The following is a 15,000-nucleotide window of genomic DNA, read 5'->3' on the forward strand; positions in this document are numbered from 1 at the left end:
CACTAAAATAAATAAAGAACTCGCTGAGGAGGACTTCTTAGAGTGATTTTTCCTCTCCGCTGGACACTGGTATGTTTTCTTTCTTATATATAAGACTGTTTTTTTTATCTATACACCTTTTAATGAATGGAATAAACATTGCGAGCTTAAATATTAATGGGGCAAGAACATATGAAAAAAGAGCAAAACTTTACGAACTATTAAAACAGAAACACATCGATGTGGCTCTACTGCAGGAGACACACAGCGACTCCAAAAACTCTGCGGACTGGTCAAAAGAGTGGGACGGGCTCGCAATTCTGAGCCACAACACACCACTGTGTGCTGGAGTCGCACTGCTCTTTGCTCGCAATTTTATACCGAACTCTTATACAGTAGAAGAATTTTTAAATGGGAGGCTTTTAAAAGTGAGAACTTTTTATGAGAATGAAGTTTTTGTTTTTATTTGTGTGTACACTCCCACCAAGGCAGTAGAGAGGATGATGTTTTTAGACAAACTAAACAGCGTCATTAATGACTGTAACTCTGCTGATATTTTAATTCTGGGTGGGGATTTTAACTGCACAACCGACAATCTGGACAGAAACCATAAAGAACCTCACATGGCCTCCCGTAAACGTATGTGGGAGATGATTGAGGCCCAGGACTTAAGTGATATATGGAGAAACTTAAACACAAAACAAAGACAGTACACCTGGGCCCACTCCGTAGATAACACACTCTCTCTGGCTAGACTCGATAGATTTTATTGTTTTAAACATCAACTGTCTTATTTTACGAAATGTTTTATTACCCCAGTAGGCATCTCCGACCATAGCATGGTGCAGTGTACAGTCAGTAGGAAAAACCTAAAACCTAAGAGTGCCTACTGGCATTTTAATACTGTACTTTTAGAAGATGCCAATTTTATTGAGTCTTTTACTTATTTATGGACCAGTCTTAAATCACAAAAAGCTGATTTTAGCTCTCTACAGCAATGGTGGGACTTAGCTAAAGCACAAACAAAAGTTTTCTGTCAACAGTACACTCTTAATGTCACAAAAGACATTGTTAGATCAATGAGAGCTCTAGAGACCGAAATAGTGGAACTCCAGAGTTTGGAGACCACAGGAGATCGAGGAAATATTGAAAGCCTCAAAAACAAAAAAGCCGTAATGAACGACCTGCTGGGCACTGCAGCACAGGGGGCGCTGGTTCGTTCACGTTTTAAACATGCTACGGAAATGGATGCTCCTTCCAAGTTCTTTTTTGGTCTAGAACAAAAAAATGGACAGAAAAGAATCATACATGCTGTGCGATCAGAATCAGGGGATCTCGTATCAGAGCCCACTGAAATTCGCAAGCAGACAAACAGCTTCTACTCAAAGCTGTATAGTAGTGAGTGGTCAGAAGCACATGCAATGGAGGAGACCTTTTTAAAAAATCTGCCCAAATTGTCAGAACAAACGGCCACAGACATGGCAACAGAACTGACGCTGGCAGAGATTCAGGAGGCTCTCCAAGGTCTGAAGAACGGGCGGGCGCCAGGTATAGACGGTCTCCCTGCAGAGTTCTACAAAACTTTTTGGTCAGTAATAGGACAGGATGTAGTAGAGGTGTTGCAGGACAGCGTGAAAGGAGGAAAGCTCCCGGTGAGCTGCAGGAGGGCTGTCCTGACCTTACTGCCAAAAAAGGGAGACCTGACGCACCTGGGAAACTGGCGCCCGGTATCACTGCTGTGCACTGACTACAAACTACTCTCAAAAGCATTAGCCTCAAGACTGACAAAGGTACTGGAGCAGATCATTCATCACGACCAGACGTACTGCGTGCCTGGTAGGTCTATCTTTGATAACATACATTTAATTCGCGATATTTTGGATGTCTCTAGACTTTTGGATTTAAAGACTGGTCTTATTTTGCTGGACCAGGAAAAGGCTTTTGACCGGGTTGAACACGAATATTTGTGGAAGGTGCTGGAAAGCTTTGGGTTCAACCCAGGTTTCACAGCCATGATCAAAACATTGTATAGTGACATTGAGAGTGTACTGAAGGTTAATGGTGGTTTATGTGTTCCTTTTAAAGTACACAGAGGCATTAGACAGGGCTGCTCTCTATCAGGCATGCTATATTCCTTGGCAATAGAACCTCTTTTATGCAAACTGAGAGATCAGCTTTCTGGTTTTAATATACCTCATTTTAATATTTTAACCTGTCTTTCAGCTTATGCTGATGATCTAGCTGTAATGGTGAACACACAGATGGATGTGACTTTTTTAACTGACGTTTTAGAAGATTTTAAGATTTTATCATCGGCTAAAATCAACTGGAACAAAAGCGAAGCTATTTTAGTAGGAGAATGGGGAGGCGAACAGCCCACACTACCAGGGGGTTTAATGTGGAAAAAGAGCGGTTTTAAATACTTGGGTGTCTACTTGGGTAGTGCTGAGTTTTTAAACAAAAACTGGGAGGGTATTGTTGAAGGCATAAAAGGCAGACTGAACAGATGGAAGTGGTTGGTCCCAAAAATGTCTTACAGAGGACGAGTGCTGGTCATCAACAACCTAGCAGCATCGTCCCTGTGGCATAAACTGGCATGTATGGACCCACCACCAAACCTGCTAGCGAGCATACAGGCCCTACTGGTAGATTTCTTCTGGGACAAACTACATTGGATACCACAAAGCCTGCTTCACCTGCCTAAAGAGGAAGGAGGTCAGGGCCTGGTGCAGCTAGCCAGCAGAACTGCAGCCTTCCGTCTGCAGTTCATCCAGAGACTCCTCACCGGTGCCAGTGACGAAGGATGGAGAGCAGCAGCCTTCACACTCCTACGCACGGTGGGAGGACTCGGACTGGACAGATCTCTGTTTTTAATGGACCCCACAGCACTGGACACGACTGGATTACCAGTTTTTTATCAAAGACTTTTTAAAATTTGGAACTTTTTTAAAAAACAAGCAAAAGGAAACAGAACCTTACACTGGCTGCTGGAGGAGCCCCTAGTCTGTGGAGGACATCTAGACATCTCTAGTGAAACCACCCCAGCACTATCCAAGACCCTGGTCTCCGCAGGGATCGTGACACTCCGGCAGCTGGTAAACATCACTGGAACAGACCTGTCTCGAGCAGAGGACTTGGCAGCACACATGGGACTCCGGTCTCAACGGGTCGCCAACCAACTCCTGCATCGATGGAGAACCACCCTAACGTCGGAGGAACGAGTTCAGCTGATAGAATATACAAGAAACGAGACCAGCTCTACAGAAGAGGAACCCTTTCCACAGCTGATCATAACTCCAGACCTAGAGGGATACGGCGGCCCCCTCCTGGAGCACAAGGGTGAGGACGAGATGAACTTTGAGACAGTGTCTGGTAAGGTTCTGTACAAAGCTTGTGTGAAGGTTTTAAACAAGAAAAAACTGAATGGGAGGGTGGACACCCCATGGCGCACTGAACTGGGTTTTAATAATGATATTAAACCAGAGTGGAGAGCACTGTATAAACCACCATTAACCAGAAAGTTTGCTGACCTCCAATGGAGGATTTTACATGGAATTGTTTCTGTGAACTCTTTTATCTCTATTTTAAATCCAGAAATAACACAAGAATGCCCCTTTTGTTCACAGAGAGAAACTGTTTTTCATGCTTTTATACATTGTTCCAGATTGTCGCCCTTGTTTAACCTTTTAACACGCATTTTTTTACCACTGCATGTAGATTTTAATCACCAGTTTTTTATTCTTGGTTTTAAATATGTCCGAAGAAAGAGTTTTAAATGCCAGCTTATTAATTTTACCATTGGTCAAGCCAAAATGGCAATATATATAAGCAGAAAAAATAAGTTGGCACAAAGCACAGACTGTGACCCCCAAAAGATCTTCTCCAGACTTATTAAATCAAGAATTTTAATCGATTTCAATTTCTACAAAAACATGAAAGACATGGACATGTTTAAAACAATATGGTGTTGTGGAGAGACCCTGTGTTCAGTAGAAGATAATGAACTAATCTTTACACCAAACTTAAACTGAAAAAAGAACACAAAAAAAACCCAACAAACACAATAACTATGTATGTTTAAAAGAATAATTACAATGTTTAAAAAAATGTCTTATTTATTTATTTATTTATTTATTTATCTATTTTCTCTCTCATTTTTAATCAATCTATCCTCATTCTATTTTTATACAACAAATTTTGTAAAATAAAGGATTGTAAAAAGTCAAAAAAAGTCTCCCTCTCTCTCTCTCTCTCTCCCTCCCTCTCTCTTTCCCTCTCTCAGGCAGGGTGTTGGTTCGTTCCACTCGCTATTGTTTACACCAGGAAACTTGCTGTCACGGATACGGTGAAGGAGGAAACACACACACACACACACACACACACACACACACACACACACACACACACACACACACTGAGAGGTGGCGAGAGAACAAAGTGCAGCACTTTTCTCAGCTCCGAGGCTCGCACGGCACACCAGAGTATTAGTGATGTGAGTATTAATATTAAATACTACAGCTGAGTAATAAACACAGGCTGCACGAGTTACTCATGTTTATTAAAATACAAAGTCAGATCAGTGTGATCACGGAGAGAATCAAAGCCTGGATATGGAGAAGTTTCTCCATAAGGAGTCTCCAGTCAGAGGGAGGAGTTTACACCGCTGTGAGGTTTCTCAGTCACATGACACGCTGATTAATATTAATCTCTTATTAATATTATGCGACAACACGAACTCACTTAATTATGATTATAAGTGGGGAGAAGTTCAGTGTGTTCCTAAAGATAAATGCTTCTTATTGGACGCTTTGGTGTATAAGTGGAATAAAACACTCAGGGACGTGCTGTTAGAGGAAACTAATCACACTCTGGGAGATAACAGTGTTTCTTAAAACAAATCTCAGGTTTAGCATTTTACTTTTTTTAAAACACAATCAAACAAACAATGTTGTAAAGATTCTTCTTTTTCTTCTTTTCTTCTTCCCTGTAAACAGATGTGTTTTTCCTCGAGACTCTCCTCATCACCGGGGCGAGACACTAATCAGGCCACCAGAGAGCCGAGCGCGAGGCGGTGTGTCCTGGGGAATCGCTGAAGCTTCACCATCAACAACACCAGAGAAAAACACGGCGTAGTCCTGCACCAGAGCCGCCACGCTAATGGAGCTAACAGGTGAGGGAAGCTAACAGTCCACACTGAGGACTAAACCTGAGCGCTAAAGCTTCAGTCCTGTTGTTTGTCCTGAAGAAGTGTCTAATTGTGTCCATGTGGAGGAAACTAAAACACACAGCGTCAGTCTAAACGTCTCCGACACGTTAGCGCTAATCACTCAGACTTTAAACACTATTGACTGTCTAAAGAACTTGAGAGAAACCCAGGTAAGTAACAAAACAGAGTGTGAAGTTGTGACATTGTGTTTCTCTTGTAGGACTCGTTGGTCTTAGTGGTGTCCTCACCATCCTCTCTGTCTTGTCCGGCTCTGAGGGACACGGCGACAGGTGCGAGTGTCCATTACCCACCATCACGGATCAGTTTCCCTCCCATTTCTCCAACGAGACCTGCTGTCTGAACTTTAGCGGATCTTCTTTTCCACATGTCTCCTGGTCTGCATTAGGATCCGCACGCAGCCTTCAGATGCTAGACTTGTCCTTCTGTAACGTCACATGGATCCAGGACTTGGATCCAGGTTCCACTCCTGCTTCCCTACGAGAGGTTTATTTAAACCAGAACCAGCTGAGGTTCCTTCCTCGAGACTTCCTGGTTGATGCTGTCGGTCTGAAGGTGCTGGACTTGGGGAAGAACTTTCTGGAAGAACTTCCTGCCCATTTCCTAAAGAACTCCAAAAACCTGCAAGTTCTTATTCTTAGTGAAAATCATTTGGAATCACTTCCTGTCTCTGTCCTTAATCGTCCCTTCCAACAGATGGATTTATGGGGAAACCCGTGGAGATGCACTTGCTCTTTTGTGGAAGATCTCCACGGTATCGATCAGGGAAACTCCAGCAGGCTGCTGGGCATTATGGGTAACCTGACATGTTCCTCTCCTGAAAGCCTCTCCGGCAGGACAGTTTGGTCCATTCATGTCGATGAGGTTTGTCGTCTTTCAGGTCTCAACGCTCTCTTCATCCTGCTCCCGCTTCTCCTGCTCGTTGTCCTGACGCTCTGCTGGTGCTGCGGGAGGAAAGAGGAGAAGAAAGACTCGCCAAAATTTGGCCTAGTGCGTACAAAGAACAGAGATTTAAGCAAAGAGAGCGCAAAGGACAACATGCTGAAGAACCAGCTGATATTCAGACCTTCATCAGCTCTTCTGGGGAGCACCAGGGACATCTATGAAGAAGTGGAGATCAAACTGGGATCAGTGGACTCTCTGGGACCTCCACCTTCCACCACGTCTGGTAAAGAAGAGAACCAGGAGCTGGCAGGTAAACAGGATTTGGAAACGGTGAGCGTGAGCGAGGTAATGAGGGACTCAGCAGATCGAGAGAAAGCCTACATGACTCAGTCCACTAAGTACTACAGCCTGGTCCCGGGGCTGGAAATCGACGACTCGGACCACGGGGAGTACGAGAACGTGGACCTGTCATGAAGTTCACGTTTAGATAACCTCGAGTGGACAGTGGGTTCATCCTTGAGGATCTGAAGCTGAAATGAAGAAAAAATGAAGGACGCGCTGACATCAAACTGGTTGTTTTGATCTGTTTATTTTTGTGGTCTGGGTTCACACACACACACACACATACACACAGGCATGAAAAAACCAAACTGTGATGGAGAAACGCGTTTAAAGCGTTTCTGCGGCGCTACAGTGAGGACAGTGAAGACTCGGACGATGGCGTGTTCGAGAGCGTGGGTTTGGCGTGAGCTCACTGGTCATAATGAAACGCTGGACAGGACACGTGAGACGTGAGGAATGTGGATTAAGCACGTTAACTAGCAGGTTCTTTGTGTCTCTCAGTGTAAAGAGTGCAGACACAGGGGTCATTATTCAGCGCGGGACTGTTCTCCATCAGAGGAACTCCATCAGAACTCACGTCTGTTCACCTAATGATATTTCAGCTCCATCTTCTTCATCATCATCATCATCATCATCACGGCAGCATTCGAAACCACATACAGTAATTCACTACAAACATCTTAAAGACCAGTTCCATTAAGTCTGAGTGATTTGGAATGAACACACAGACGTGCAGGAAGTAAATGCACCCCTGTTGTCTGGAATAAAACGTACGCACTGAGATGTGTTAAATGTATGAGTGACTGCGGTGTAGATATTAATAAATTATTAACTTTGTTAGCTCTCCTTTAAGAGCGACACCTGGCCCAGGTTCATGATGAGAACGTTGTTCTTCTGCACTGATCCCAGATCAGCATGAAGACGTGTTTCAGAAAGCGTGCTGTGTCAGACTGATCTACAACCTGATCTGTGGAGCTCAGACATCTCTGTGGAATTGTCACGTGCAGAGAGAGACGAGAATATATCAATCTGAAAAAAAGCAAAGTAAAAGTAATAATAATAGTTTAGTTTATTACATTTAATTATAAAATGACAGGGGTGCGTTTACTTCTGCACATCCATGTGAATGATTTAAGTACATTTAAGAACTTTTGGGTTCCTGGGCGGAGCAGCACCAGAGTGCTTCTATTTAAATCATTTTCTGGACCTGATGTGATTAGTGTGTGTGTGTGTGTGTGTGTGTGTGGTTCCTGAGTGTAGATTGCTTTTATTTTTTTATTTTATTATTGCTTTTTATTTCTTTGAAGAACCTAAAACCTGTCAGGTGATTCAAGTTGTCTGGCTCTGAGTGTTAAAGCAAACGGTTACGATCAGTCGTATTGTTACAGATTGAAGTCTTTAATAAAATGAGAAATTAATGATCATGAGTTCTGTATTCAGTAAAACTCTCATTAGCAGAATGTTCTCAGACTGGAGAGGAGCAGTGGTGCTCAGATGTACCTCACCTATCCTCTAACCACACCCCTGTGTCCCCAACAGTGGACTGTAGGACACCATCTCTGTGCGATTATAGCCAAAGGAGCTGATACACTGCTAGCTAGACGGCTAATAAACCCATGTGACCTCCAGCTCTGTGTTCCTGATAAGAAGCTTTAACTTTACAGTTCTTTTCATTATACACTCACAGATAACCGAGACTAAAAAACATCTCCACACAAACTTAGAACCCGTGTTCTGGTCCAAACCCTGGATCTAGTAATTAGAACAGAGACTTGATGCAGATGTACAGAGAGACGATGTGAACATCGCTTTACTGAGGAGCAGGAGAACCAGGAGGCATGTAAGGTGTGTCAGGTTCCAGAACGTTCTCACCTTTTATTTCCCTCTGCAACGGTCTGATCAGGAACCTGAGGAGAGAAGATCACGCTCACTAACCCCACCGTCGGATCAGGAGGAGCGGCGCGAAGGACGGACAGTTTAACTACATTATAATTAATACATAATGAATAATTTACACCGTGAGTATGATAGTGAGTAATGATTACAGTGATGTATGATACTGAGTATGATATTGAGTATAATGGTGAGTATGATGGTGAGTATGATAGTGAGTATGATGGTATGATACTGAGTATGATGGTGAGTATGATAGTAAGTAATGATTACAGTGATGTATGATACTGAGTATGATGGTGAGTATAATACTGAGTATGATGGTGAGTATGATACTGAGTATGATGGTGAGTATGATAGTGAGTATTATGGTGAGTAATGATTACAGTGATGTATGATAGTGAGTATGATAGTGAGTATTATGGTGAGTATGATAGTGAGTATGATGGTGAGTATGATAGTAAGTAATGATTACAGTGATGTATGATACTGAGTATGATGGTGAGTATAATACTGAGTATGATGGTGAGTATGATGGTGAGTATGATACTGAGTATGATGGTGAGTATGATAGTGAGTATTATGGTGAGTAATGATTACAGTGATGTATGATAGTGAGTATGATGGTGAGTATGATGGTGAGTATGATGGTGAGTATGATAGTGAGTATGATAGTAAGTAATGATTACAGTGATGTATGATACTGAGTATAATGGTGAGTATTATGGTGAGTATGATAGTGAGTATGATACTGAGTATGATAGTGAGTATGATACTGAGTATGATACTGAGTATGATGGTGAGTATGATAGTGAGTATGATAGTGAGTATGATAGTGAGTAATGATTACAGTGATGTATGATAGTGAGTATGATGGTGAGTATGATGGTGAGTATGATGGTGAGTATGATGGTGAGTATGATACTGAGTATGATGGTGAGTATGATGGTGAGTATGATGGTGAGTATGATAGTGAGTATGATAGTGAGTAATGATTACAGTGATGTATGATGGTGAGTATGATAGTGAGTATTATGGTGAGTAATGATCACAGTGATGTATGATGGTGAGTATGATAGTGAGTATTATGGTGAGTAATGATTACAGTGATGTATGATACTGAGTATGATAGTGAGTATTATGTTGAGTATGATAGTGAGTATGATAGTGAGTAATGATTACAGTGATGTATGATAGTGATTATGATGGTGAGTATGATGGTGAGTATGATAGTAAGTAATGATTACAGTGATGTATGATACTGAGTATGATGGTGAGTATAATAGTGAGTATGATGGTGAGTATAATACTGAGTATGATGGTGAGTATGATAGTGAGTATGATAGTGAGTATGATAGTGAGTAATGATTACAGTGATGTATGATGGTGAGTATGATAGTGAGTATTATGGTGAGTAATGATTACAGTGATGTATGATAGTGAGTATGATAGTGAGTATTATGGTGAGTATGATAGTGAGTATGATAGTGAGTAATGATTACAGTGATGTATGATACTGGATGGTTCAGACGGCACTAAAAGAAGATGAATTAAAAATCATCATATGCGAATTAGCTCATGTCTAACATCTCAACTCATTTACATATTCAAATATGCAAAATAATAATATACAAAATAATTCTTGTTTTAATAATTTATTTTAAAATCAGATTTTGAAGAGGAAACGTCTGATTAGATCTGATCCAGCGTTGGATATCAGTGTCAGGAGTCTCTCTCTCACACACACACACACACACACACACACACACACACACACAGTATATTACACTTAAACAACTAAATGTTTCCTAAATGTTTTAATTTTAATCTTTTGTTTAATGGTTTCTCAGGGTATAGGATACAGTGTGTGTGTGTGTGTGTGTGTGTGTGTGTGTGTGTGTGTAATTACAGTGTCATCTTTAACACACTCGTTAGAGCTGCTGTTCTCCGTCTTTATCTAAACACTCCAGTTTTAGACCATGTCTGTTTTGCTGCATTCGCTCTCAAACTCACAGACGCACACAGACACACACACACTGACACACACTGACACAGACGCACACAGACACACACACACTGACAGACACACACACACTGACACACACACTGACACACACACACACACAGACACACACACACACTCCTCACCGTCCAACAGAGCAGCACACACACACACACACCACTGCAGAGACAGCACTGTGTGTGTGTGTGTGTGTGTGTGCTGCTCTGTTGGACGGTGAGGAGTGTGTGTGTGTGCTGCTCTGTTGGAGTGTGTGTGTGTGTGTGTGTGTGTGTGTATTTTCTGCTCATTAATCTCACAGAGTGAGTCTGTGATAAGGAGGACGGGCGGAGTGAGGACGTAAAGTTCAGTAAAGTGGGAGTGTACAGTCTTGGTGTGAAACACACACACACACACACACACACACACACACACACAGTGCTGATGTAATCTCTACACACACATACAATAAACACAGAAATCCTTCTGATGTGAATGAGACGTCAGTATTCATGATCTCACAGTGTCCCCTGGTGGTCATAACCGGTGGTGCAGCTAATCCTCTCTGTCTCTGTCTCTCTCTCACACACACACACACACTCCACCCTCTCTCTCTCACACACACACACACACACTCCACCCTCTCTCTCTCTCTCACACACACACACTTCATTCCCTTCCTTCCTCTCTCACACACACACACACACTCAAACACACACACACACACACACTCCACCCTCTCTCTCTCACACACACACACACTCCACCCTCTCTCTCTCACACACACACACACACACACACACTTCATACACTCCTCCCTCTCACACACACACACACACACACACACACACTCACACAAACACACTCAAACACACACAGACACACACACATTTACAGTTCCATTAACAGTCCATGGGGGGTACGAAATTAGGACCCAGGTCCCGTTTAAGCCACAGAGATAGCATAGTAGTATAAATATGAGGGTGTAAATATGTATATACATGAATATAAATAAGAGCAGTCAGAGATATATTATACAGGAAATTAGACATAAACTATACATAGTGTATTGCACATATTCAGAGACTGTATTGCACACATTGTATATTGGACTTATAGGGTTATATATATATATGTATTACACCATAGAGTTATATATTACACTAAATGTTTGATTGTGTTTAATGGGAGAGGACCTACAGAGCACGGCTAGAGTTCAGCAGTCTAACTGCTTCAGGGTAAAAGCTGTTTTTGAGACAGATAGGGAGTATATAGGGACAGGACAGATAGGGGGTATATAGGGACAGGACAGATAGGGAGTATATAGGGACAGGACAGATAGGGAGTATATAGGGACAGGACAGATAGGGGGTATATAGGGACAGGACAGATAGGGGGTATATAGGGACAGGACAGATAGGGGGAATATAGGGACAGGACAGATAGGGGGTATATAGGGACAGGACAGATAGGGGGTATATAGGGACAGGACAGATAGGGGGTATATAGGGACAGGACAGATAGGGGGTATATAGGGACAGGACAGATAGGAAGAACTTGGGAAGGTTGAAAATGAGACGTGCTGCTGCATTCTGGATCAACTGCAGAGGACGAACAGGGGACAGAGACAGACCTGCCAGGAGGGAGGTGCAGTAGTTCAGCAGTAGTCCAGTCTTGAATTAAGAAGGGACTGAACAAGCACCTGAGTCGCCTGTGAAGAAATAAAAGGGCGGAGTCTCCTGATGTTGTAGAGATTGTGCGCGTTACAGGAACTCTGTTCATTACAAATAATAACATCAGTGAAATGAGTGTAAACATTTAAAATAAAAGTGTTATGCGTGTAATCTATCACACTGTGTGTGTGTGTGTGTGTGTGTGTGTGTGTGTCAGTGGAACTTGTTAAACCGCACCCGTTATAAATCAGTGTGAAGCAGAAGTGCGGTTCTGAGCTGGGCCCTAAATCATCACCATAAATACTGTATCTGACACTACACACTGAGTACGGGCCATTTACCCCATTATACACGTGTGTATCAGGACCGGAAACACACAGGAAACTACGAATAAGTGTACAGGAGTGGAGGGTGAGAGAGTGAGAGGGTGATAGGGTGAGAGAGTGAGAGAGAGATACGCTCCCATACACAGCTCAGAACAGTACACACACTCACACTGCGGGTTGGGAGAGTTTTTCATTATAAATTAAATAAATAATTCAAATTCAAATTGTATTTGTCACATACACAGTCATACACAGTACGATATGCAGTGAAATGTTTAGACAACTGCTCGTGACCTAAGAATATGAATAGGAAAAAAATATGAAAATTAAAATAAAGGGTAAGTTTAACCAGAGAAGAATAAAATAAAACTAAAAATATACAAATAAAAGTTAAAAATAAAATATCTGTACACAAAATACACAATATAGAAAATATATGGAAAATATATGAAAAAATGTAAAACAATAAGAGCAGCTGAATAAATGGTAATAAAGAATGTTAATGTCCAGGGTTGTGCAGCTCCACATATTAAAAGTGACTTGTGCAGTGCAGATACGCTTAAAGTGATTTGTGCTGAAGTGATTTGATCTAATTCTTTCTATTTCTAAGAAACTGACTTTAATTGTAAACCTTCGATCAGACGTTGATGAACACTCCGCCTGAACGTGAGGAGTGTGTGGGATCGACTGGTTAGTCAGGGTGCAGCTCCATAAATCTATTATCTAATCTATATTTAACTTCAGGATGCGCAGGAATGGAGAACTGTCCATCAGTCACCGTGCAGAACACGGAGCTCTAGGTTTTACTGTCCCTCTGGTTCCCAAACCACAAATCACCCAAGCCAGAGAACCTGCCATCAGACGGAGGATATAAAGATGGAGACGCGTGAGGAACTTCCTCTCACACAGAACACACTGAAGCGCTGAAGGTAAGAGCTGAATTATTACTGAAGTACTGGGATTGTTGTACTGAAGATGTTTTAATCATCCTGAACAAAATTCACAAAATTGATCCGCACTGATCGTTCTGTACAACATTACACCGTAGTTTATAAACACACACTGCCTGGACACAGGAGGAATAATTTGGATTGAAATTGAAATGATTATTTAAGAGCCGGTGCAGTGATGAAATGTGCTTCAGCTGTAAAAGTCCTTTGTAACTTCTACATTGATTATGAGAACATTATTGTCCTGCAACAAGCAAAGACAACAACTAAGGAGATGAAGCTGTAGTGACTGGAACTGGGTTAAGAACTAGACATTATTAAACCCTGAAGGGACGGAGCTGAACCTCAACTTTACAGAAGAACCGTGTTGAGAAACTCATCCTGAAGGAGTGGGATGGAGATCACTTACAACAAAACCCTTCAGTTTGTTAGGGATTATAAAGACTGGAGCGATGGAGAAAGGTCATGTGACCTGATGAGTCCAGACTGACCCTATCCCAGAGTGATGGGCGTGTCAGGGTGAGAAGGGAAGGACATGAAGCGATGCTCCCATCATGCATAGTGTCCACTGTACAAGCCTCTGGAGACAGTGTTATGATCTGGGGTTGATCAGTTACTCAGGTCTAGACTCAGTAACGTTATGGGGCAATAAAATGAAGTCAGCTGACCACCTGAATGTAGTTCTGGGATCATGAGGAATCATTTTCACACATGAACTGGACACCACAGAGTCCTGACCTTAACACCAGTGGGAGACTTTGGGGCTTTACAGAGAGATCTTACTGCATCAGTACATCAGGTCTCAGGCAAACGTGAAGGTGACTCTGGAGGGAAAATAAACTTTGTGATGTTGCATCATCTTCTGCATCATGTTCCTGAACCGAAGCCCTAATGAACGTGTGCAGTAATGAGAGCTGAAGATGATCCAGTGAAATATAATGTGCGATAACACACCATGTGACCAGATGACAGCGTCTGTGTGTTGTGTGTCATGAATTATGTTGTGTATTGTGTATTATACTGTTATAATGCTGTACTGTACCATGTGACCAGATGACGGTGTCGTACACCCTGGAGGTAGCGAACGCTCGCTTCGCAGGATTTACTAAACTCCTGCTCCGCTGGAAGGGCAGCATCTACAAACTGCTCTATAAAGAGTTCCTCGTCTTCTGCTTCCTGTACGGCCTCTTGAGTGTCATCTACAGGTACACACACACACACACACACACACACACACATATTAAAGACAAGTAGATACATAGATCAATGTATTATTATCAGGTGTGTATTGTGTGTACTGTTGTGTATTATCAGGTGTGTATTGTGTGTACTGTTGTGTATTATCAGGTGTGTATTGTGTGTCCTGTTGTGTATTATCAGGTGTGTATTGTGTGTCCTGTTGTGTATTATCAGGTGTGTATTGAGTGAAGTTCAGCAGGAGCTGTTTGAGCGAGCCGCACGTCACTGTAATAAATTTGCTAAACTCATCCCCATGTCATTTGTCCTGGGTGAGTCTGAGATCACACACACACACACACACACACACAAGACATTAAGACACAAGTGTTAATAAGATATATATACAGTATTAATTTAGCATATTAAAAATAAAAAACACAGTAGGTAAATAATAACAAAAAAGCATTAAAATAAACAACAACAACAAACCCTGATTAACCCTGAGTTCTAAACCTCCTCCTGACTGTGTGTGTGTGTGTGTGTGTGTGTG

At 42.0% G+C, this 15,000-nt stretch overlaps 2 protein-coding genes across 2 annotated transcripts in view; both read left to right on the top strand.

Annotated features, from left to right (window-relative positions):
- Positions 1-8,190, top strand: part of si:ch211-106k21.5 (leucine-rich repeat-containing protein 38) — an 11,653-nt gene extending 3,463 nt beyond the window's left edge. The window contains exons 2-4 of the mRNA XM_053507482.1: positions 4,262-4,324; positions 4,974-5,149; positions 5,406-8,190. Coding sequence (XP_053363457.1) covers positions 5,137-5,149; positions 5,406-6,562 — 1,170 coding nt within the window. The 5' untranslated portion in view covers positions 4,262-4,324; positions 4,974-5,136 and the 3' untranslated portion in view covers positions 6,563-8,190. The remainder of the gene's footprint in view (positions 1-4,261; positions 4,325-4,973; positions 5,150-5,405) is intronic.
- Positions 8,191-13,236: 5,046 nt separating this feature from the next.
- The window catches only part of best4 (bestrophin 4), a 6,516-nt gene continuing 4,752 nt past the window's right edge, over positions 13,237-15,000 (top strand). Inside the window, exons 1-3 of the mRNA XM_053507599.1 lie at positions 13,237-13,250; positions 14,325-14,476; positions 14,685-14,779. Of these exons, the coding sequence (XP_053363574.1) occupies positions 14,325-14,476; positions 14,685-14,779 (247 nt within the window). The 5' untranslated portion in view covers positions 13,237-13,250. The remainder of the gene's footprint in view (positions 13,251-14,324; positions 14,477-14,684; positions 14,780-15,000) is intronic.

This window comes from Clarias gariepinus, chromosome 11 (assembly GCF_024256425.1).
Source record: "Clarias gariepinus isolate MV-2021 ecotype Netherlands chromosome 11, CGAR_prim_01v2, whole genome shotgun sequence".
NCBI classification, from domain to species: Eukaryota; Metazoa; Chordata; class Actinopteri; order Siluriformes; family Clariidae; genus Clarias; species Clarias gariepinus.